The 25,558-nt window shown below is 41.2% G+C and overlaps 1 protein-coding gene across 4 annotated transcripts in view; it reads left to right on the forward strand.

Moving 5' to 3' along the window:
- Positions 1–25,558, forward strand: part of CDH13 (cadherin 13) — a 1,039,621-nt gene that overhangs the window by 213,848 nt on the left and 800,215 nt on the right. For all 4 annotated transcript variants that reach the window (XM_049622721.1, XM_049622720.1, XM_049622722.1 and 1 more), the window contains exon 2: positions 12,126–12,237. In XM_049622721.1, the coding sequence (XP_049478678.1) occupies positions 12,126–12,237 (112 nt within the window). The remainder of the gene's footprint in view (positions 1–12,125; positions 12,238–25,558) is intronic.

The following is a 25,558-nucleotide window of genomic DNA, read 5'->3' on the forward strand; positions in this document are numbered from 1 at the left end:
AGTCTGTGCTGACAGACTCAGTCCTGAGACATCAGAGTCATTCTGAGTAATCACTAGTCGCAGCACTGAAGAGGAAGTTCATGGATCACCATCATTCATACTCCTTCCCATTGTGCATCGTCATTTGTTCCTTTGTTTCTTGTGTTTGTTTATTTATAAATATTTATTTTTAAGAGAGAGAGAGAGAGAGCAAGCACACATAAAGGGATGGGCAGAGAGAGGGGGAAACATAGGATCCAAAGCTGGCTCTGCACTGAGAGTGAGAGAGTTCAACATGGGCTCAAACTTACCAACTATGAGATCATGACCTGAGCCAACATTGGATGCTTTACCGACTGAGCTACCCAGGCACCCCCATCTTCTTTTGTTTAAAATGTAAGGGCACACAAGCAAAATCAACTAAACTAATGTGTCTAGAACAGTGGTTTCTCTAGTAACCTTACTGCCATTCCCTTAACATTGAGCCAACTGTGTTCTCCTTTTTATTATTTCTACTAGATTCCTTACTTCTTTCCTATACTTTTAATTGGGCCTTTAAAATATGTATTTACATACCAGTGTTTCCGGTTATGCTTTGTCTTCCTAAAGTGTGGGACCCTTGTCTTACTAAATTTTGTAGTGATCTTGGCACGAACAGGTAGTAGGCACTCAATAAAGGTCACTTACATCAATGAATGAATCCTTAAGAATATGATTAATTGGCAAATAGAGGAGTCATTCCTTCTGATTCATTTGGAGAAATTTTTATTTGAACATTAGGCAGTTAGATGTTATTTTATTTGTATTTTTTATTTATTTAGAGAGTGTGAGCAGGGGAGGGGCAGGAAGAGAGAGAGAGAGAGGGAGAGGGAATCCCAAGCAGGCTCCACACGGTCAGCACAGAGCCTGAAGTGGGACTCAATCCCACGAACCATGAAATTATGACCTGAGCTGAAATCAAGGGTTGGACGCTCAACCAACTGAGCTACCCAGGTGCCCCTAGGCAGTTAAATTTTAAAGAAAAGAGGCATATTACCTTATATCCCAAGAGAGCGTATGTGGCTTTCTGCTTAACACAATCTGTTCCTTGACTCCAACACCAACTTTTGCTGGGTTTATTTCTTTTCTTCTGGAACTTTTCAAAGTGAGAACCTTTAGCAGAAAAAACAATTTAACAAGATAGACATTTAGTTCAATAGAAGAATTTTTCCTGGTGTGAAAAAATAAATTACAAAAAGGACTTTGCCTCTGAAAGATAATTAATAAAAACCTTCCGGTGTGATGACAAATCTGACATCTTGTCTAATGTCTGGCAGAGAAGAAAGTGTTGAGAGTCGCACAGTTAGAATAAAATGTTCCACTTCACAGTGAGGCCAGGCAGGATCTGATAATTATTTCTAAGCAAGAAAAGGTCGTAGTCTAGTTGTTAAATTGACACAACATCAGGCCTGGATGTGTGACTGTTGACCATCAGTGGGATCTTCCTTTATGTTTTCCTGATTTCATAGGTAAATATTGTCAGGAATGTGAGCGGTTATGGGATGATTTCCTCTTGGACATTTTGGGAGGTTTTCTTGTGTATTTTTGTTTTTATATTTCAGCTTTGATGATGTATAATTGGCAAACAAAATTTTAATATATTTAAAGTGTACATCATGGTGACCCAGCACACATATACCTTGTGAGAGGATTCCCTGCATCGAGTTATTTAGTTAATTACCACCTCCACCACCTCACTCACATATCTGTCCCTTATTTTATTAAGGCTTTTTCTTTTTTTGGGGGGGAGAACATCTGATTTCCATTCTCCCAGCCAACATCAACCCTAAAACAGACTGCCAGTCATAGTCTTTATGCTCTCCATCACATCTTTAGAATGTATTCATCTTACTCCTGAAAATTGGTATCCTCTTACCAACCTATCCGTGTCTCCCCTAACTCCCAGCCCCTGGAAGCCGCCTTCCTACTCTCTGTTTCTATGGGTTTGATTTTTTTTTCCCCCACATATGTGATATTATGTAGTATTTGTCTTTCTCTGTCTGGCTTATTCCTTTTAGCATAATGTCCTCATGGTTCATCCATGTTGTTGTCACAAGTGTCAGTATTTGCTTCTTTCTCATGGCCAAATAATATTCTCTTTCTATATAGAATATATACATATATATATATGTGTGTGTGTATGTATATATATATATGCATGTATATATATGAATATTCCATAATATGTAATATATGATATGATACACGGAACATATTATATATGGTATATATATAATATATATCTTATATATTCTTTATGCATTCTTCCACTTATGGACACTTATATTGTTTCTCTATACCTCTTAGACATTTTGGACTCAAACTGTATTTCTAGAACTTTCCCCTTCCCTTAATAGAAGTTATCATGGGTTATAGTAGGCTTAGTGATGGTTCCCTGAACATGTCCGCATCCTTATTTCCATAACACATGACTATTACCTGGATAACCCAGGTGGACCTGACATAATCACAATGATCCTTATAAAAAGGAAGCAGGAGGCGTCAATTAGAAACAGAAGACCATATGATGGTGGAAGGAGATAGTCAGAGATAGACAAGAATGCTATCCTGCTGGCTTTGAAGATGGAGGAGGGATATCATGAGTGAAAGGATGTAGTTGGCCAATGAAAGCTGGAAAGCAAAAGGAAACCGGTTGTCCCTTGAAGCTTGCTGAAGGAACACAGCCCTGTTGACCCATTTTAGACTTCTGGTACCCAGATCTGTAATATAATAAAATATTTTTCAAACCACCAAGGTTGAGGTTATTTGATATAGCACCAATATAAAACTAATACATGAGGCATGTCTTTTTTGAGTTCCCCTGAGTCAGAGCTGGGGACAAAAAACTAGGTACAATTTTTTTTTTTTACTTTGAGAGGTGACCCAGGAAGCAGGAGTGAGGGGCAAGAGATGAGGTAGGGGAGGAGGGAGAGAGCCAATGTAATGAAGTATCACTGAAGTCACTGCCGTGGGCAGCCAGGGTTCAAACCACCAGGACCTCTGAATGACACATGGGATGACCTTCAGAGGCATCCATCCAGAGGAGGGCAATTAGGGCATTTAACCAGCTGCCATTTTGCAGCATTGAGGGCGCCTTGAGGGCTGTCCCTGGAGCATCAGCTCCTCAACATTTCTCAGCTCTGCTTGACCTCACATTAACCAGGTTCCTGCAGTATAGGAGCAAGCCCCACACGGGAATATGAAAAGGCTGGGGCACTCTGCAGGGTAAGCCTGAGCTCTTAGGGGACTGTCCACTGTAGCAGTGGCTGAGATGGCACGCTGGCTGAGGTGTTGGACTCAGGTGTTGTCTTCAATTAGACTGAATCCTCACCCCAAGATCTATTCATCTAGTAGGTTTCCTACCTGGTGTCTCCATGGGTTTAGGGTTTTATATACGACTGGACAAGTCTTTCAGCGCCTGGCAACAACTGGTACTTAATATTTGCTCAAACTTCCTGGGGCTGCTAAGTCTCACCCACGAGTATCTCATATAGGGACTTCCTTCTTTATTTGTCTTAAGGGAGGTAGGTCTTATCTGGCATTTGAAACCCTAATTTAAATTGCTAAATTTACTAATTTTAGTTACTACTAAGTAAAATTACTAATTTAAATTACTTAAATTTAAATTACTAAAATTTCATAAAAGATGTAAATAGCACCAACTCTAGGGCAGGTACAGCCTCTAGTTTCTATGAAGGGACAGCAAACCAAGCCTTCCTAATTGCATTCACTGAAATTCTTACAAAACAATTTTTCCTTTAAAATTTACCAGTCGAGTCTAGTTGATTAATCCTGGAATCTTAGTAGTAAAGAGTTAATTCCATTTACACAAAAACTATAATTTCATTGAGTGAATTATTTTTGGTTCTGTTTTAGCCAGACTACAGGAGGACATGCCCGGTCAACTCAATCCTCCTGTAAGACAAAAACACTTTCAAATAATCTTGAAAACATCCCAAAGCTTGTTATCCCTGCCAACTTGCTTCTTGTTTCTTCAACTGGCATGTCTTGGTGTTTGCATTTACCAAACCCTGCATGGAACATTCTTTAGTATACATTGCTACTTGAAAAATGGCAATCCTGTTTCCAATATGGCCTTATCTGTGTCATCATCCCAGTTCCTATTCTCATTACATGAGGGTGTTGTTCCTTTGTCTATATTTATATAATACTTTTTACATAATCCTCTATCCTAATAAAAATAATAATAACAGTTAGTAGCACATAGCACCTATTATGAACCTATCCTATCCTGTCCTAACCGTTTTGATTTACATTAATTCATTGACCCTCACAAAGCAATGATGGTAGATATTGTAACTGGATGAACTGTACAAATGAGAAAACTAAGGCACAGAGAAGTTAAGTAACTTGCCTAGGATTGCACAGCAACTAAGTGGTAAAACTGGGATTTGAACCCAGGTAATCTAGCTCAAGATTCTTTTTTTTTGAACCACTTCCTAATTCACAACATATAGAAAATACTATATTGTATTATTTGTCCATGTGTCTGCCTTTCCTTCTAGATAATAAGTTTGTCAAGTGCTTTGTTCATTTCTCCATCTCCAGTACCTATCCCAGGGTCTGGCAGATAATAGAAATTTTAAACTTTGAATAAGGGAATTAATGAAAAAAAAAAAAAAAGATCCCAACTACTCTGTCATAACAGCAGATCTCAGTGCCCCACCACTTGAAAGGACAATTGCCAAGACAAAAGAAAAGAGCCTGTTTGCATTCAGGAATGGAGCACTCAGACAGCAGTTTCCACCTCATGACCTTCTGACAGTCTTGCCCAAGGTTCCAAGGTCATGAGCCTTTTTTCATCTTCCTTCCTTTCTTCTCTTTCTCACTTTCCCTCCACTCCTCCTCCTTCTTCCCTCCTTCCTCTATGCTTCCCTCTCTGTTGGTTTGCCCAGATTATGTTTACATCTTGAAAAACCAAGTAAAGGGAACCAATGTTTTCTGAGCCTCTACTGTGGGGCCAACACTATGGTAGACTGTATGAGTTGCCTCTGGCTGCTGCAACAAATTACCACATGCTTAACATTAACTAAAATTAACTAAATAAAAAAAAATTAAATTAACCAAAACAGCACACATGGATTGTCATATAGTTTTGAAAGTTACCAGTCCAAAATGGGTCTCACTGGGCTAAAATCAAGCTGTCAGCAGGGCTGAGTTTCTTCTGGAGGTTAAGGGGGAAATCTGTGTTTCTGCCTTTTCCAGTTTCTAGAGGCCTCTTGCCCTCCTTAGCTGGTGGTCTCTTCCTCCACCTCCACAGCTGACCCTGGCAGACTCAGTCTTTGTCACACCACATCACTGAGACCTGGCTTTCACTGCCACATCTCTTTCTCGAACTCTTCAGCTGAGTCTTCCATTTTCAAGGAGTCTTGTGATTACATGTAGATAATCCAGGATAATCACTTTACTTCCTACTGGAAAGTCAGCTGGCTTTAATTCCCCATTGCCATTTAATCTAACATATTCACGGGTTCTGGGGATTCAGCTGAGGACATCTTTGGGGGACTGTAATTCTGTACCTTCCCTTTCAACAATTTGAGGAAAAGATACTGAGTAGCATTCAGTTGGAAATAAAATCTAGATGTTGGTCTCAAATTGTGTGTGAAGGCAACAACACTCAACAACTCAACTTGTGCATGAAGGACTCATAAAACTGGTAGTATTCTGTCTCTTTATCTTTCCAAGACTCACAGAATCATTTCCAAGAGTCTGTTACATTATGGCCAAGATGGTGGCAGGTGTTCTGTGTTGTGTGGCCATGAAACACCAGGAAGATTGTAAGGAGGTCAGATTTACAGCTAGTGTGGGTGACATGAGCTTACTTGTCAGTGAGGATATTGACATGTGCCCACACATGTGCGTGCACGTGTGTGTGTGGGCATGGGTGTGCCCACACATGTCTTTGAAATACCTCTTTCTCCATGCTTTCCCTGTAGGTAGAGTGCCTTTATAAACCCTGTGGGGACTCTGGCAGGATAAAAAGTCAATCAAAATTCATTGCTGTAACATTTTTATATCCTACAAGTCAGAGCCAGTAGCCTTTCTTCCCCGTCAATCTCAGCCCCTCCAAACTGAGTCCAACAGACAGACTTTGACAAGAGTAAACCAGAGGTGTTTGTAGCAAGGATAAAGTAACTGTCCATCCACACTAATAGCAAAAAGCAGTGAGTCAGTGAGAGGAAAACAACCAGGGGCCAGGAGACACTAGTGAGTTCGCTTGGAAAATACCATTTTGGAGCTGGCTTAAGAGAGGATGAGATCTGAGATTGTTCACTGCCTGCTGAGATAATTATTTGTGACAGGAAGCTTCTCTTTTTTTTTTTATTTATGGCTGCTTCAAATACAGTTGTGTTAAGCTTTCTTCAGTCCTGATATTTCTCTCTGGCCTCTGGTGATGTACCTGTGATGCCATGGTGTAGAAGCCTCTCTGTCCTTGTCCCTTCCATGTTTAGCATAGAGTGGGGCAGGTGAGCTGCTGATTCACGCAAACACCCCCAGATCTCAGGGTCTCCACAATGCATGTGGGGTTTCCTTGTTGGGTACCTCTCTCCTAAGTCCTTGTCTTCTAAGCAGGGACCGATTTCTGGGCTCTTTCTATTGGATGACTCCACCATCTTGGAAGTCCTTCCTTTCTGTTTTCATAGATGGGGAAGAGAGGGCATTTCAGGGGCCAGGCCAAGAAGTGGGGAAAATCCTTTTACTCCCTTTATGTTGACCAGAGTTTAGTCACATGGCCAAAATCACTACAACAGAGCCAGGAGCACACAGTTATGGATACCATTATGACAAGTAACTAAAGCCTTGTAACAAGGAGCGTTCTTTGCTTAAGCCTCTTTCCAAAGTCTAAAGTAGGGGTTGCAAATTCAAATGTCGGGGACAGGGCAGGGGCAGGGGGGCAGATATGTGTGTAACGGAGTCAAGCAGGCAGAAGAGGTAACATAGGGGATGGTGCAGACAAGGACAGCCAAGAGAGGTGCGCTCTTTATAATATGATAATTTAACTTTTATGACAGACTGCTATGGCTAAACTAACCAAATCTGCTGGCTACATCCATCCCATACGCTGCCAGTTGGCAACCTGCAGTCTGGGACAGAAAAAAAAAATTTTTTTTCTGGAAGCAAATTCCAAAGTTGGCTATGTTCTTGAATCACTACCTGTCAGGATAAACATAAACCCTTTCTTTTTTCAAAAAAAAAAAAAGCTCTAAACAGCAGCAAAGAAATGCACGCTAAAAAAAGGAAGCAGGTATGAAGAGTGTGATGTAAGGCTTTGCTATTGGTGTGTTCGTCTAGGGCAGGGGCTCTTACACAGAGGACAGAGCTCTGGGCTGCAAAAGCAGCACAACTCAGCTCGCAACAGGCACTGATGTTTTTCATTGTGCACCTGACCCCAAGATGCAACTCCCCTCCCATCTCTACCTGACTCAGGCCCCTGCTGTTTCCCGTGAAGTATTTCTGAGCACAGTCTGTACACTGAACAGTTTTACAGTAACAACTAAAGTAATATTTTGATGATATCTGTGAATGTCTACCCTGGGCAATAGAATACCAGTGAAACATGTATATTGGTTTAAACGTAATATATAGAAACAATGATAATGATAGCAAACATTTATTGAGCAACTACTGTGTGCCTGGTACTACATAAGGCTCCTCACAACAAGTAACTCACTTCCTCCTGATAATAACCTTAAGATACTATTATCGTTCCCATTTCCGTCTGAGGAAACGGAGACCCGGTTGCTTGCCCAAGGTTACAGCTGGTAAATGGCAGCAGATAAACTGGGAATTCATACAGAACCAGTGTGGCTGTGTCCTGTGCCTGTAGTTTGTCTGAACATGAATCTGCTTTCATAAGCAGACTGATTGTAATTTTCAAGTAATAGAAATCCTTAAATAATAGAAATCCTTTGGTGATCACAAAAGTCGATCACTGCTGAGCTTTCAAAGGTGTATTGGTTGCCTGTTGTTTATGAAGTGCAAGGTAATGCATAAATGAACAAAAGAACCATATAGGAAGACCATAATTCCCAAGGCATTAAAGATAAGTTCAGAATGTTGTTCATAGCATATATTCTGGAAACGTTAAAGAGGATTTAGGGGAAAGTGTATCTAAGTCGTATATACTTTTTTATTTTTTAAATGTTTATTTATTTTTGAGAGAGAGAGAGAGGGTGGGGGTGGGCAGCAGAGAGAGGGAGACACAGAATCTGAAGCAGGCTCCAGGCTCTGAGCTGTCAGCACAGAGCCCGACGCAGGGCTCGAACTCACAAGCAGTGAGATCATGACCTGAGCCAAAGTCAGACACTCAACTGACTGAGCCATCCCGGCACCCCTCTACGTCATATATTTATAAGAGTGACATCTGATAATGTTGAAGAAGAGGCTTGCTTGGTTCTGGATTAATGTCCAAATACTTTTAAACCAAAGAGGGATGCTTCTTCACATTCTTCCACCAAACTCAGTATGATTGAGATTGAAGGGTGGGTGTCTGTGACAAAGTCATGCACAGATATGCTTAAATTCTGCTAAAAAGTCAAGGGGCAAGTTGAAACTACCACTCCTGCCCAGGTGGACAGTCAGTGTTGGGGAAGAGCCCCCAAATTAGTCTGGATTCTTTTTTAAATGAAGTTTTGTCATTTCAGAGATGTGTTACATGAAACCCAGACAGACACAAAGGAATTCATGTGAAAGCACAGAGCGTGTGGCTTAAAAGGACAAGTCTATATTCCCCTCCACTTATCTAGCTAATTCTGACCCATCTTTGAGATCAAAGCAGAGAGATGTCTCTTCTGTGGATTTGCTTTCTCTAATCCCCCTAGATGAAATCAGACTCCCTGTCCCTGGCTTTGACATGCTCCCAGAGAGACCTGTAATTTCCCTTCAATTTAAATTCTAGTTAATTAATTAAATTATGATCTGCTCATGCCTGGCACCTTTTCTGCTCCACATTAACAGCTAACATGTGCTGACCACTATCCTGTGCAACACTATTCCGGTTGCTTTAGATGCACCATCCATTGAGTCCGCTTAGCTCCTCTCAGTTCACATCTCATTTCCCCATATTTCTGTTACTGTCAGTCAGTAAAGGAAAGAGCCAAGATTTGAACCGAGCAAAAGACTCGGGAGTTTTTGCTTTTAATTACTGCATTATTATGCTTCTATACAGGCTCCAGAACAGCACCTAACAGAGTGCTTGCTGAATCCCCAGGAGAATAATAAATTTGGGGGAGTAAGTGAATGAACTGAATGCAGGGAGGAGGGGCTCTCTCTTACTTCCTAAGTCACACCTTGCCCAGGAGACTGCTGCCCGTTTTTCCATTAAAAGCATTTAACCTGAATTTTAGTGGGTGGAGGCACCTAAGAATTCATAAAACAAAGCTGAACCTCTGGGAGTCTTTTGACTCCTCCCACCCTCCCTGAGGGTTAGCTGTTGGAAAAGGTTTATTTTTCCTTCCTGACTCCAGAAGAATCCTGAATAGAGCCCACCAAGAAATCAGGAAGGAGAAGGAGCTACAGAGAGACAAGAACAGGGGCTCAGGTCTTCCATCCTCTCAATCAGTTCTGGATTCTTATCCTCAGGATCCAGAGAGAAATGGTATCTCCTTAGTTCCTACAAGGTGACTGGTTTACTGGTCTGGGATTGAGGGCAGAATTAGCTGATTAGAAGGTTAAGGTATAATTGTAGGCGCAGGATGCCTGGAGGCAACCTTTGACCATTTGCTATTTAACCGAATTAGCTGTTGGCCAGTTAAAGATTTTCTGCTTGCAAAATCGCCAGCAAATTATTCTGAGTCCTGAATCTGCATTCTGTGTGTGTGCCCCTTGGGGTGTTAGCATTATGACTGCCTCGGAAGCAATCTAACCAGAGCCTGCTCTGCAGGCAAGGGGAAGTTTCACAAGCAGAATTGCTCAGGTACAGAGCTATAATAATACCCTAACCCCTTTGATTTTAGAGAGATGATGTCGGTCAGGGTGATGATTCCCCCATTTCAATTTCTCTGATGTTCCTCAGTCTGACCACACCATGAACCTCCAAAGATTGATTCTTTCTCTTATTCTTTGGGGTTCAGTGCATTTCAGTGGGCTGTTATTTACAGAGAAGCCCGGGTTCCACAGCTTCCAACCTTGTGTACAACCCTTTGAGTTTGCTGGTGGGGACGATAATGAGTTTTCTTCAGCAGTTGTGTACAGTGGTTAAGAGTTTGTATCCTAATATCAAAGTTTGGTTTCCCAAGAAGCAGACACTAAGTCAAGGACTGGAGTGCAAGTAGCTTTCTTTGGAGAGTGGTGTCAGAGAAATACCCACAGGAGTTGAGGAAATGAGCCAGGGAAGAAAAGGCAGTGAATGGAAGATGAGTTATCAAGCTAGATGCCACTGTGGACAACTGGAGTTGAATTCCAAGTGGAAATGGGGAGACAGAACACTTGCCTCCCAGGTATGGCTCCAGAAGGGGAGAGAGCTGAGGTATTTGTGCACCAGTTCCCACCTGGTATGGTGGAGGGCTGCTACTGAGAATCTCCGAACACTCTCTGCTGGCACCATGCTGTTAAAGCAGGCTTCCATGGGATTCAGAGAAGTAGCTCAGCCAAATGTAAAGTCCTGCCCTAGGGTGTGGAAAGCCTGTGGGGTCTGGGAGGAGCTCTGACCATGATCCATCTCAGAGGACACCTAAGCCTGGATTTGGATCCTGGCTCTACCTGTCCCAACTCTACAATCTTGGATCTTGGGCCAACGTGTGAGAACATCAGGCCCTTTGTAAAATGTAAGAATTTAATTTCCTGTAAGAAATTAAATATGGGGTACCTGGATGGCTCGGTTAGTTGAGCGACCAACTCTTGATTTCAACTTGGTTCATGAGTTTGAGCCCCGTATCGGGCTCTGAGTGGACAGCGCAGAGCCTGCTTGGGATTCTCTCTCTTCTTCTCTCTGTGTCCCTCCCCTGCTCTCTCTCTCTCTTTCAAAGTAAATAAACATTTAAAATACTAAATACATCATAGGGCTGCTGTGAGGATTAAAGGAGATGATGCATAGCAAACGTAGACAGTGCTTGCCATGTACTAAAGGCTGAAAAACGTTAGCAATTATATGTTAAGTTTTATGGAGCATCTTCCCTGTTCCAGTATATATGGTAGGTCCTTGGTATCAAAGTTGGGGAAAAAGAGGTAACTCCTATCTTCACAGGGCTTGTAGTCTGCCTACTAAACCTACGACTCTTCCTTGCCTTACTGAATTACCCCTTGCCCGGGAGCGTGTCACCTACTATTATATTCCAAAACATATAGCCTAAATTTTTGACTCTGGGATGAAGAACCCCAAGGATTTGCAAAGACAAAGCTGAGCTTTTGGAAGCAATTGTGAATTTTAGGTTTTCTGGTAGCCAAACTTACACAAATACAAAGAAAGTGGTAAAACTGACTTTAACAACGTATCTGTTTAGTCCGGTCTGTAAAATATTATCATTTGAACAGTAATCTATATACAAATTATTAATTATTTTACATTATTTTTTAAAATTTTTTGGTAGTCAGTCTTCAAAATCCTACATGTATTTTATACTGACATTTTCAGCCCAGCTGCATTTCACATGCTTAGTAGCTGTGAGTGTCTCAAGGCCACCATATTGGATTGCAAAGGTCTAGTGGGCCCTGAATTCCTTTGGGAAGTAATTTCCAATGGAATAGTCGTGCTTTCCTCCTCATTATAGATGGCACTGCTCCTTTGCATCTGTGACAGTGAAGTTGGTTTTAGCTCAGGCATCATATGAAATTGACTGTTTTTGTAACGAAATTTCACACATAGAAACCATGGTGAGAGTCTTAGCAGGTGTAAAAATCTGACAAAGTTATTTCTTTAACGGCAACTTAATGGAAACTGCAGCAGCTGTTCCCATTTGCGTGTTTTCCAAATCTCATCGCCAAAACGAATTGTTGGCAGCCACGGGAGAAATATCAACTTACCTCTTCATTTGGGAAATAAAATTAAAACCTCAGCTCATTTCTAAAAGTCACAGATTTGGTAAAAGTTAGCAGGGCAAACACATAAGCTGCAGCTAAAATATTGATGGCTTCGGTTTTTTTCTCAGGTGCTGCTGCTAACATCTGCAGAAGATTTGGACTGCACGCCTGGATTTCAGCAGAAATTGTTCCATATCGATCAGCCGGCTCAGTTCATTGAGGACCAGGCAATTGTAAACCGTAAGCAATGTCACCTGATGATTCTTTTGGCCCATTTTCGTGTTCGAACTCAGCAATGTCTGAGAATGTGTCTCAGGATGTGGTATTCCCTAAGCTAAGTGTTTTCTGATTGTTTTCTGTCTCTGCTTGACCCAGGGTGGAAGCTCTTGACCTAGGGCCTTGTTAGCTGAGAGGTGAACAGAGTAGTTGTGTATTGCTTTGTAGTATTTTGTCATCGGTGAGCATTTCCCCACTACTCCCAGAAAAGGGGACCACCAGTCTCTAACGTGAGTAAGGAAACAAAATCTATTTCACCTGGGCAGATCCCCGAGCGCAAAACCATTGTCTTCCCATGGATTGATGTTTGATCGGGATTTCTTGTGCGTAGTGTTAGGTCAAAATGATGGTGAGAGCAGGTTGGCTTCTGGGAATTTTTAGTCCTAGGAATTCAAAACTCCTATTCTTAAGGCTAATTGAGGCTCTTCAGAAAGATTCACAGAGGTAGGGAGGCAAACCATAAGAGACTTTTAAATACAGAGACCAAATTGAGGGAGGATGGGGGCTTGGGGGAGAGGGGATAATGGGTGATGGGCGTTGAGGAGGGCACTTGTTGGGATGAGCACTGGGTGTTGTATGTAAGCGATGAACCACAGGAATCTACCCCAAAACTCAAGTGCACACTTCACACACTGTATATTAGCCAATTTGACAATAAATCATGTTTAAAAAATTAATAAAATAAAATTATTTAAAAAAAAGAAAGAAAGATTCAGAACCTCTACTGGCTATTTTGTGAAGTAAACTCAAATCCCCCCAAATTCCAATGAAAATATTCTCCTGTCAGATCTGTGGTTATCATCTCTTCCTATTTTTAATGCCAACATCACATTGTTTTATCTTCAGGAGAGTAGGGCATACATTGCTAAATGTGTGGTGAGCATAGTTTTAGCACAATAGAATTTAAAATTGATGGTAGGCAAATAACCATTTAATTGTAGACTCTTGAGCACCATTTTTTAACATCCGGGAATGAAGGATATGAAAACAGTGATTTAATTTGATCAGATGCTCCAAGGTCCCTTTAGGGAAGATTATTGTGCATTTGCCCTTATGGTCTCAGGTTCGCCTTCCACACTGACCATACTCTTTCATTCCTGTGCTCTGTGGCTGGTATATTTAAAGGAAAGGAAAACAAAACAAAAACAAAACAAAACAAAACCGGCCTGCGCGATTGGATTATTCTGTGAGGCTGGAACACATTTTAAGAGTTGAAAGGAACACGGTAATGAAGACGCAATGCTGAGCAGCAAGGCAGCTACCCAAGGTGAAGTCCGTGAGCATCCTGATGCAATTACACCAATGAAATCATGTCAGTAATTAGAGTCTGCAATGACAAGGTGCAGGATCGGCACAAGAAGTGAATTCCAATATGCGATTTCATGTTAATTTGATCCCTGAGTGTGACTTTTGAGTCAGACCATCAGGAACCCTCATTTGTCTTTTGAGTCTTCTATTTATCAGAATCAGTGTGTTTCAAAGGGAACTTTGTTTAAGAGAACCATTTTTCTGGCTCTTCTCTTATCTGTCTCATCTCCTCTCTTCTCTTTCTCTCTCTCTTTCTCTCTCTGTCTCCCTTTTCTTTCTTTTCTTTTTTCTTTTTTGCAAGTGGTTATCCCAAACGGCACGTATATTAACATGGGTGGGAATGTGAAACCACCCTGAGTATGGAAATTAATAGAGTTGGTATGCAAAGCAGGCCCATAAATGTGATTGCTTCTGTAATCCTCGCGACACCAAACAGCTTTTAATTCACCGCTGAGAAGCTGGAAACAATCATACTTTGGGGGATCTTTTTAATTTAAACCAGACCATACTGTACATTCCAACATCACAGTTTTGTGTGTATCTGTGTTTTTTTTTTAATCCCCTAAGTAATTATGTGGGTTATGGTTGTTGGTTCTGTGTAAGCTAGTAAATGCTAAATGGAACCAGCTTGATTATCAATGATAGCACATTTAGGAAAAGTCAGTAATATGGGAATTGAGGATATTTAAAATTATATATATGAATTTGTGTGTAAATTGTTGGATCAGCAAAATCTGACTAGCTCCCCTCTTGGTGAAACTGTAGGTTCATATGTCTTCACAGGGTTAAAAAAAAATACGAAGAGTAGATCTGGTTTGGTACTTCTGAGTTCATCTCAAAGCAATATACATAGATTGTTATGAGTTAGGCCCTGAGAATAAGGTTAATTGTACCTAAATGAAGAAGAAAGTTTCCATAGACTCGAGAATGCCTACTGAATATTGTTTGGGAAAAATCTGGATTTCTAGAAGAAGTAGCAAAGTATTGCTCTGTTCTAGAGGAAAGGAAAAGTCCGGAGTATTGAAGAAGTTTCCCCCTAGCCAATGAACATTCCCCCTACTCTCTCCCTCCCTCTCCCTCTCCCCTCTCTCATTCTCTTTCTTTCATGGGTTTCCCTATGGTTTCTATCTCTTGAAAATGTGATTAACCAAGAAACTGGTGAGTGGTGGGTACTCTCAGAACGAAGGCCATATTGACACAAGGCTAACGTCTGGGTGAAAATGGAAAAGAATCAAACAGAACCAGAAAGCTAAAAAATACTTGCAGTTGTATACTAAGATCCAGGAAATGGTTAGGATCATTTTAGTGACACACAGACACACACACACACACACACACACACACACACACAGGCACACACAAAATTGATGTTTTAGGTAATAAAATTTTAGGTTAAAAGACACCAGGCTAGTAACATCTCTTGAACTCCACTTATGGCATTTTATTTTCCATTTTTCCTGTTTCTTTACAATACTTAAGAGCTTTGGTTTCCAATCATTATAAAGTTTTGTCTTGTAGAAGGTGTAAACACAGCATAATCAATCAGTTGATGTCTACACCTTTCACCATTCTGTAAAGTTGTCTGAAAGTCTTGTGTCCTTGCCTGACAGACGTATTATATCTGCTCATACCCCATACTTATATTCAACCAATTCTGTGTTCAGCTTTTAGCAGGCTATAGAGAATGTTTATTCTGTCCACGGCTTCCTGCTCTCTTTGTTCAGACAGTAATATTTCCTTTTATCCTTTTTCATCTTTTTCTTCAATTCTCAATGACTTATCTTTTTCTCCTTTAACTGTTACTAATGGTCACCTCCATTCCTTTTATTTCCCTAATATTTTATTCACTGTTCACTCCAATACATCTTTCCTTCAGTTGTTCTAAAGCCTTTTATTTTCTTCACATCCAAATAACTCTTTATTCTACTCTCCTTTCCACTAACTAGACTTGCTTTCGTCTTTAAAAGGCCATTTTTCAACAAGCTTCTAGGATCAAAACATGGTGTCCCACTATTTCTTCTAATGTAACCAGGGGAGCTCTTTCATTGTATCTTTCACGGTGTGATGCAAAGCCCCCAACTCATGGTAACTTGGACAAAGTTTCCTGCCTTCATCCCAGTCTTGAAAGATGAGCTGGGAAGATGTGGCCATTTCCTTTTTTTTTTTTTTTTTTTTATGAGAAGTACAAGAAGAAGGGAGAGAACAGTTTAGAAGGCAGAAACTCAGGAGATATCTATTCAAGTCCTTTGTATTCAGGGAGGAATCTTTAAGGGGTTTGTGGTAAGGGTTCCCTCAAGGCCTCCAACACCCTGAATTCTCTTAATGGGTTTGTGTTCTTGCTTGCTCATCTGCAACATGAAAATCATGTGATTCTGGTACTCACCATCTTGAGCCCGTGATCTCTGAATAGGGATGCTGCTTATACACTCCCAGTCGGCACCCAGGCTTCAGAAGAGTAAGTGGCCTGGAAAACTGAGCAGCTACCAGCTGAGGTGGAAAAGGACCAAGTGATAAGCCCCTGACTATTTTGTATTCTGCAAAATTACAGAACAGACTATTCTGCCCTGGCCGCATCAGCTCAGACACATCTTCCTAGCATTATGGAGAGATCTCTGATCATCAAGGTAGCTAGGGGAACCATACTCATGACCCTCCAGCTTCAATTATGGGTTGTCTCCAACTTCCGGTGTCCAGAAAGGACACCCCATTGGCCATCCAGGCACTATCAGGCCAACAATTTCCTGCCTCTTCTTGTTCATTCTTCCTTGATCACTTATTGTGGACCACAGACACACACAAACACACAGACACACAGACACAGTTACACACAGATAAATTGCTGCATCTGAGTTACAGGCCATACAATTATACTCTTAATCATCAACCTGCACTAGTTAGAATAGGCCTGGTATCAAACAACTCCAGTGAGCTAACACAATGAAAGTTTATTTCTCATTCAGGTGATGAGGATACAGGTTGGGCTACTTCTTGGGTAGCTCTACTCCAAGTATATGCCCTCCACACAGGAACTTGAGGACTCAGGCTGCTTCCAAGTTGGTCCTACCATTCTGAGCCTTCCAGTCATTCTTATGTCACTTGGCTGGGGACAAGAGAAAGTATGGGAGAAACACAGGTTTAGCCACTTTAGCTCAAAAGTGACCCGTAATTTCTGTTCATACTCTATTTGCCAGTCATGTTAAGGCTGGGCTGGCCATGAGCAAGTCATTTGAACCCTCTGAGTTTTTGATGATCTCATCTAAGAAGGATAGTAGCGGTTCTTACTTTTAGAATTGGTGATTATCGATGAAGAAATGTGCAGAATGCATTGAAAATGCAATGAACAGGGGCGCCTGGGTGGCTCAGTCGGTTAAGCGGCCGACTTCTTGCTCAGGTCATGATCTCGCGGTCCGTGAGTTCGAGCCCCGTGTCGGGCTCTGTGCTGACAGCTCGGAGCCTGGAGCCTGTTTCAGATTCTGTGTCTTCCTCTCTCTGACCCTCCCCTGTTCATGCTCTGTCTCTCTCTGTCTCAAAAATAAATAAATGTTAAAAAAAAAATTAAAAAAAGAAAATGCAATGAACAAATTAAAGCTGCAATTATTATTACTGTCACTATTGCTATTGTTGCTGCTATGGTTGTTATTATTACTGTTATTCATGGACCTTAGATGGGTTCAATTTCCCTACAGTGACTATCTAATCCAGGCTTTATAGAAGACAAATCGTGGGTATTAAAAATCTGAAGAAGTGAGTGATTTTTAAGATTTGAACTCTATGAACCAATAGAACTTTTTTTAAATCTTGGGTTGATTAAAACATATTTTTAAACATTTTTCTAAACCTGGATATGAAAAAAGAGAAAAAAAAGAAAGCAGATAGATGAGATAGAGGGAGAATACTACCATTTACTTTAGTAAGAATGTTCTTTTGAAAGGTCGTTTGGAAAAACATAAAAATAAAATAAAAGATCATTTGGCATCAAAAAACAAACAAAACAGGAATAAGGACTAATTATAGCAGAGAAGGCAGTTCTTTAATATGAATAAATCTTCCTTTGTAAGAGAATGTGCCAAAGGTCCTTATTTACCTCATTTTGTTGGGAGATCACATATCAAAAGCATTAGGTTGATGTTCTTTTTTTACTATTGTCTTTTATGATATTGTTCTGAAGTTTCAATATGTTCATTTTTCTTCAAAGGCATGGATAAGTCTTAAGTGATTTCCTTATGACAGGCTGTATGCCCACACTGACAGCAAGAAAAGAGAGAGAGAGAGAGAGCATTTCTGGAAAATGTAAGAAAGTATGCATACCTTAGGAACAGATGTTGGGATTTGCAAAAGCGTCATGGGTGTTGACCAGTGTGTGTGGAGTGCCCCCTTGAACCTCATAACAGGCCTTAGGGGACAAAATACTCTCATGTGCCCATTTTAGAAGTAAGGGTACTAAGGCTGGGGTAGGCAAAGCAATTTACCCAAGGTCATATCGCTCATGTCACTCAGTGACATATCACTCAGTGTCAAGATTTGAACCCAGGATTTCAGTCCCATGGTTCTTATCCATAGTTCTCTGGTCTAGTCTCTTGTAGTTTTTGTTGATGTTAAGGGTGACACATCAAAGAAATTTGCCCCTTAATTTCCCTATCTACATTCATCAGCCTGGTTGAGACAGAGAATTTCTACTGTGTTGTATTTTTTCTGTTCATAACCAAGTTTCATTTTTCCTCTGTAATATTAAAAAGAATACAAAAAAGTACTTCTTTTTCCTTGTTTATAATGGATCCAGTTAGTACCAGATTGTCCATGACCTGCACTCCTGGCTTTCCACCCTCCCTATGAGTTTCTTTCACCAGGACACTGGTTGGTCATGCCACCTTGACACTGACCTTGGTTAGTAGCCGGGTCATCCATGGAGTGCATGGTGTTGCATTAATCATATTTGTACTTAACATACATGAGTCATGGCTTTTGAGGGTGTTTTTAATTGACTATAAATCAAACAGGGAACTTGAAAAATGAAGGCAATTAATGAAAAAGCAATGTGAGAGGTGTTTTGCATCCTAACGTAGGAAATACATTGCCAGTGAATTAAATGTCAAAACAAAGGCCCTTTTGACCCTGCTGAAAAGATTTCATTTGGATGGTAATAAATGGATGAACTTTCCAACCTGGCAGGTGGAGAAAATGCCTGCTTCCTGAGTTCAAGCTCACTTGGGCTTTTATGTGTCCATATTCTCTGTCTTTTATGTGTCTATATTCTTGTGAACTTCCCAAGTTCTTTTATTTTTGTTTTTAGTTTTTGTGATTAAAATAAAAACAATAATTTATTTTCCATTTTCTGATTGTATTTTGCATACTGACTCATATTTTCCCTCAAGTTGGCAGATTAATTAAATGATTAATGAAATACTTGACCATCCCCTGTACAGCATTTTGGATAGATCTGAACATGGTTAGAGTTTCAAGTGGTATATTTATTTAAGCTTTTGGGATATGCCAACAAATATTACTCTGAGGCCACTTAATTCACTCCACATTATGAAGGTGACTATACTTTGGGTCAGAATGTGGACTCCTATTTACATTAATGAGAGTTGTTCCTATATTTAAATAGAGTCATATAGGGATGTAGTATTTGTATGGGTTTGCTTTTCCACCCCATCAACATATTTGTGACAATCTCATAATCATTCAATTAATATTATTAAAGTCTTCATAAATATATTATATTAACTACCTCATTTTATAAATGTAAGGTGATGTAGTAAATACAGAATAAAAGGGACACAAACCTTGTGTTCTTGGAGAGGGCTATAATGAAGTGCTTAGAGATCCTTCCGTTGAACTCGGGTGCTACGTTGTGCTTTGAAGAGTAGGAAACATAGGAAGTAATGGAGTGAGGGGCCCAATCAGGTGAGGAATCTAATGCAGATGGGCTCCTGTAGTTTTCTTATCAGCAGAATGGAAGAAATAAACAGGCTGGAGGAATCACACTGTCAGCCCTGGGCTAAATTTGCCCCACAGATAGGTCCTGTCTGGCTGCTCAGTGTGGAAGTGTTTAGCGAAAAATATTTAATGAAAAGAATTTGTTGTCAACATGGAGAATTTCACTTTTTAAAAATTCATAACTTCTGGGAAGATTAGGCCTGGAGAATACAGATCCCAGAGGCAGGCTGCCTGGGTTCAAATCCAAGGTCGGCTCATTATCAGCTAAGTAATTTGGGCAAGTTAGAGGAACACAAAAAACTCATTGTGCCTCAGCTTCCTCATTTGTAAAATGAATATTATAATGGTGGTAACCTCTATAGGTTGCTCTGAGGATTAAATGTTAATCTATCTAAAGGGCTCTGAATAGTAACTGGCCTATAGAAAGCACCAGAATATTAGCTGCCAGAAGTAGTGATAATAGTAGCTGAGATCTTCCCTGTGCCCCTCCAGTCTCTGCTGTCCTCTTATCATCCAGTCGGCTTCCTTGTTCTTTCTGCCTACCCCTTATAGGCATCTAAATTCACTCCATGAAGGGGCACCTGGCTGGCTCAGTTGGTAGAGCATGAGACATTAGATCTCGGGGTTGTGAGTTCAAGCCCCACAGTGGGGGGGGGGGGCAGGCTGTACTTAAAATAATATTTTTAAAAATCTTAAAAAAAAATTCACTCCATGAAATCACCATTGTCCCCAGTACTGGTGTATGGATTGAATGATGTGCCACAAAGACCAACCACATGTGTTGTTTTTATCAAACCACTGCTGTTACTGACAGTAACTGTTCTTGGTGGTCAGAGAAGCAGAAGACAATGCTGAGTGATGGGAGGGTATGGGCTGGCTGGCATTGGCTAAGATTTTGAAATCTATTTTCAATGTTTTGAATCATCAATACACATAATGTGTGAAAAGGAGTACCATGTGTTCAGACAGTGTGACTGGCTTTCTAGAAGTTCAGAATAGGAGATGAGAAAGAAGAGTGGGGAGACATGGGCTGTCATGGAGCCACCTGCAACGTTCTCAGATGGAGGTGGTTGGGAGGTATATCTGAGCAGAGGTGGGAGCATGACCGAGGAGCATGTATAAACAAAATAAGGGTGGGAACAGAGCCCCAGGGAAATCCAAGGGTCTAGACTTAGGGAAGTCTATATAGTTTTTTTTTTAAGGTTATTTATTTATTTATTTTGAGAGACAGAGCAAGAGGGGAGGGTCAGAGAGAGAGAGAGAGAGAGAGAGAGAGAGAGAGAGAAAGATAGAATCCCAAGCAGGTTCTAAGCTGTTAGCCCAGAGCCCAGTGCGGGGCTCGAGCTCACGAACCACGAGAACAAAACCAAGAGTTGGATGCTTAACCGACTGAGCCACCCAGGTTCCCCTAGAAGTTTTCTAAAAGAAATGAATAATTAGTTGAGTCTATTCCAGCTCACTGACTTGTGTGACCCCTTTACTCTCTGCACCTCTGTTTCCCCATTTGCATAATAAGGGTATATCAGTCTCATTATAGCAGGGCTGTTTGGGTTGTGATCCAAAGTAACCCAACTCCACCTGGCATTAGCAAAAACATAAAATTATCAGCTCACATGACTGAGATTTTTGAGGCTTGAACTTGCTTCAGAAACACCAGGATCTAGAGGCTCTGATGATGTCATCAGGATCACCCTTCTTCCCTCAGTTCTGCTTTCTCTAGTGTGGGTAGCCTTCACTCTCAGAGGTCACTTGCCTCCAAGATGGTGACCAGAAACCTCAGGATTTCCTTCTCTCATTTTAACAACTTGAAACATCTCTTTTCCAAGTGCTTCAGCAAACATCTCCTGGCTAAGTCTTCGGGTCCACTTGGGCTCACGCACCTATACCTGAGCCAGTCACACTGTCAAGAGATTTTGGTATTTCTGCTGGCCAGGACTGGGGAAATGGAGATGCTGTTCCCTGAAGGAAAGGGGCAATGCTGGGCTGGCAAAAAACAAGAGTCCACCGTGAGGGCGTTTTACTCTGCTGCTAAGGCCCTTTTGAGCACCAGCATTCCATGACGGCAGGCTGTGCCCAAGTTTAAGAATTTGTAGAAGCCAGCATACACACACACACACACACACACATGGAAATGTTCTCAGGTGGCAGGGAATGAGGATCACTCTCACCCTGGGTTGCTCACTGGTGGTGCTGGTGAGCAGATTGCCTAATTAAGACTGTCAAATCCAATGTGATGCCATATGGCCTCACTCTTCAACCTGTTGAGTGTCTTTGCTCACATGGTTCTGGAGCTGATGTAAATCTCTTTTATTTCTGCTTTTCTTCAAGGGAGTAAGAACACAGGAACATACAGATGTTGCGGGAGCATCTCCTAATTCAAGGTATTAGAACCACATGAATTGGGCTGCTTAATGAGTAAGGCATCAAAACATAAACTGGGAAAGATGAAGCATGGCTTTCTGAGAAGGCAGAAGATCTTATTATCCTGTAATAGACCAAATCTACACACATTCTGATCATTGTGGTGCCCTCTGTCCTTTTCATGTTAATTTTCATGAAATTTTTGTTGGCTTGAAAGTGAGAGGACAAGAGGTGGAAATACTTGCCAGCCAAAATATCCCCAAGCATTTTTTTTTTTTTTTTTTTTTTTTTTTTTTGTATTTGGCCAACTTCACTTTTTCCTTCTGGAGACAGAAATAGGATATAAGAAAGGAAATGATATATGTGGATTCCCAACTATTCATTTAATTAATGATTTAAGAAACACAGAATGGTCACCTACCTTATGCCAGGCCCTGTACTAGATGCAAGGGATAAAACTGAACCAGAGTAAAAAAGATGTCTCCTGTGTTGTCACTTTCATTCTTGTGGAAACAGAGGTACAGACAGGATAAGAATAAACTCCTAAGAACACAGGAAAACAATATGTGAAAATCTGATGAAGAATACTATGGAGGAAATAAGACACAGGCATATGGTGGAGATTAACGATGGAGATTTTTGGATGGCTGCTATAGAATGGGCTGCCGAGGAGTTTTCTCTGGGAACCTGAGCCTGTATTATGAGCAGGGAGACTGGGCCGGTGAACATTTAGGTAGAGGGACCACGTAAGTCAAGAGCCCTAAGATGAGAATAGGTCTTTCAGTTTGAGATTCTCTGATCCAGGAAAGGGGCTACTATTTTATCCATTTAATCAAATCAGCTACTCTGTAAAATAGGATTATAAACCCCATTTTATAGATGAGGGCGTGAAGGTTGATTAAAGGATCCAGTATCTCAGAAAATGGTGAAAAACATGCTCTGGTCTTCTGACTCTGTGTGTTCTCTCCACATGAAAAGCTACGCTCAGTGTCCTCCCACAGAAGCACCCCCATCCCTTTTTTGAGAATAGATCGGGGTGACCCTGAGAGCCTCATAGGGCTGACGTGAGGGTGCCTGCATTGGATTGCTTAGTTCCATCACTTACAGTGGTGACATTCTCAGCCAACCTCGCAGCTCCTCAGTTTCCTCATCTGTAAAACAGTAGTAATGTTTTGTGGGTTGATCAAGATAACACAGGTAGGTGTTAGGACAATGCCAACGACGTGCAAGCTCTATATAAAGGTTGGCATACATATTTTTTTAATTTTTAAATTTTATTGTAGAGAGGTGGGGAGGGACAGAGGGAAAGAGAATCCATGCAGACTCCATGCTCAACGTGGAGTCGACTTGGCTCCATCCCACGACCCTGGGATTATGACCTGAGCCAAAATCATGAGTCAGATGCTCAACTGACTGAGCCAACCAGGTGCCCCTAAAGGTTGGTATATTTTATCATTTGAAGGAATAAGGCCAGGGAGGCGAATGTCTATAGAATGATGCTGTTGGAACAGGCAGCACCAGCATCTACAAAGGTGGCACAGATAGCAAAGCTTGGCTCCTTTGAAATAGAACGCGGTTTCTTCCTACTTCCTCCGGGTCTTCCTTTTAGGTACTTTCATGTTCTCAGGGTATGTGCCATCACACCCACCCCCAACACACACACACACACACACACACACACACACACACACACTGCTGCCTCATGCTTGGTCTCTTTGGGCTAAATGTTAAAAGGATGCTCCCAAGAAGCATTTGAGAAGCGATTCCTCCCAGTCTTAGATCAGATGTGTTTTGCAATTCAGGGAGTTAATAAATTGCATATGCTGTACATTACACAGCTCCACCAGGGGGTTATGGGGCAGTGCTTTGTAATAAAACAGATATTTTTGCGGCAAAACATATGACTATTTACCCAAAGCAGGATAAATAAGGACCATCACATCAATTCAGGTTGGGTTTTGTGCCAAATGAGTTATGAAAACACTTTTGTATGCCGAGCCTCCTGGATTTCAGAAATGCAGAGTGTACTCCTTAGGAGAAGATTCCCTTGAAACATTGCAGACCTCAATTCTGCTGAAACATTCGGCTGGCCTCTTCACATGCCAGCTGCTTCTGGGGGCAGTGGAGTGTGGTAGCAGCTCAGACTCCAGGTTCTAGCTGCCCCCCACAATCCCGTTCCTCCTTGTGAGCAACTTTGTAAATGATGTCTTGGCAGGCCACCCCTGAAAAGTGGCCAACCGCTGCACCAGACTATTTCATTCTTATTTGAAGCCAAAATAGTTGTCAGCCATCCAGGTTCCTCCTAACTGTGCATGTCAGCTGATTCTGGAGCCCTCCCAGAGGATCTATTTTTAGCTAAAAGTGGTTTTAATTTTCATATGTATACATTAAATCCACGGAGGTGGGGGGACTTTCCAAATAAGGAACATTGATTCTGAATAACATGAAAGAAATAATTAGTGCTTGAAAAACAGTTCAAAATATGAGTCGAAACCTCTAAGGAATATGGTTAGCGTTGCATTTTTCAGTGGAAGGAAGTTTGCCGGATTAAAAACAGAAAGCGAGGGCGAGTAGGGATGAACCAGGCCAGAAGAAGGATCCAGATTCACATTCTAGGCACTGAGGAAGGGGACAAGACTAGGGGGGTCTGAAATAGAGAGCAACTGGGATTGTCAGGTGGGTACCCATGGGCATGTGGCCCAGTGGCCATCCACTCCTAGTGTCCAGTGGGGCACGGAGGGCACGGGCTAGAACCAAGTCCTTGCCACACTCACCAGGGATGGGAGAAGGGCAACAGCCCTTAGGAAAAGGCATGGGGCCAGGCACATGGCAGCTCTGATCAAGCTTCCAGGCATTTTGTTTATTTTGGAGCAAGGCAGTTCTGGGGTGGGTAAGACCTAAGATCAAGATGTATGTAAATTTTTTTTAATGTCCTAAGTTGCCTGCTTTACTTTTGGGGCAGGCCCATTCAAACTTTTTGTTCTCATCATGTACATTTTTGATCAGGCACTTCTCTGTGGTGGGTATTCTCTCTTTGTGTACCTAAGGAGAGGTTAAAGAGTTCTGTGTTATGAAACACTTTGTCAGCTGTAATTACAATTCAGTGACTTTATCAGTTCTGATGAATCGCGACCAACTCAAGACTTTAAAGAAAAGGAGTTAATGGGAGGAAGCTGTGGATCTCACAGGTTCATCCAAAGCCCCAAATGAGAAGACCTCAAAAAGGACAGGAAGTAAAGAAGTTCCAAGAGTTTCAGCAACAGGAACTCAGCGTTTAGGACAGTGATTTTCAAACCTGCTATAGTGAGAGATTGGTTTTTGTTTCAATGCACCACAGACTTACTTTTGCAATCAATCAGTCAATGAATCAATCAATAAAAGAGCTGTGAAATTATAATTTTCAATAAATTAAAAACGTGACTCATGTAGAAATACAAGGTGAATACAGGGCCAAACTCACCAGTTAAAAAGCGCTCTAAGGCAGGTCAAAGAACATTGTAGGATCTAGGTATCTGTGGTGATTTAATCAGGAGGAAATGTTAGCATCAGTTTGCTAGTTCACATACAGAGCTGGCTAATGTCCTACAGGGCAGGAAACTATAACCTTTGGAGTTATCTTTTCTGCTTAACATTATTGGCATCTCTACTATACAGAGATCTACAAATCAACATGTAA

This window comes from Panthera uncia (assembly GCF_023721935.1).
Source record: "Panthera uncia isolate 11264 chromosome E2 unlocalized genomic scaffold, Puncia_PCG_1.0 HiC_scaffold_20, whole genome shotgun sequence".
NCBI classification, from domain to species: domain Eukaryota; kingdom Metazoa; phylum Chordata; class Mammalia; order Carnivora; family Felidae; genus Panthera; species Panthera uncia.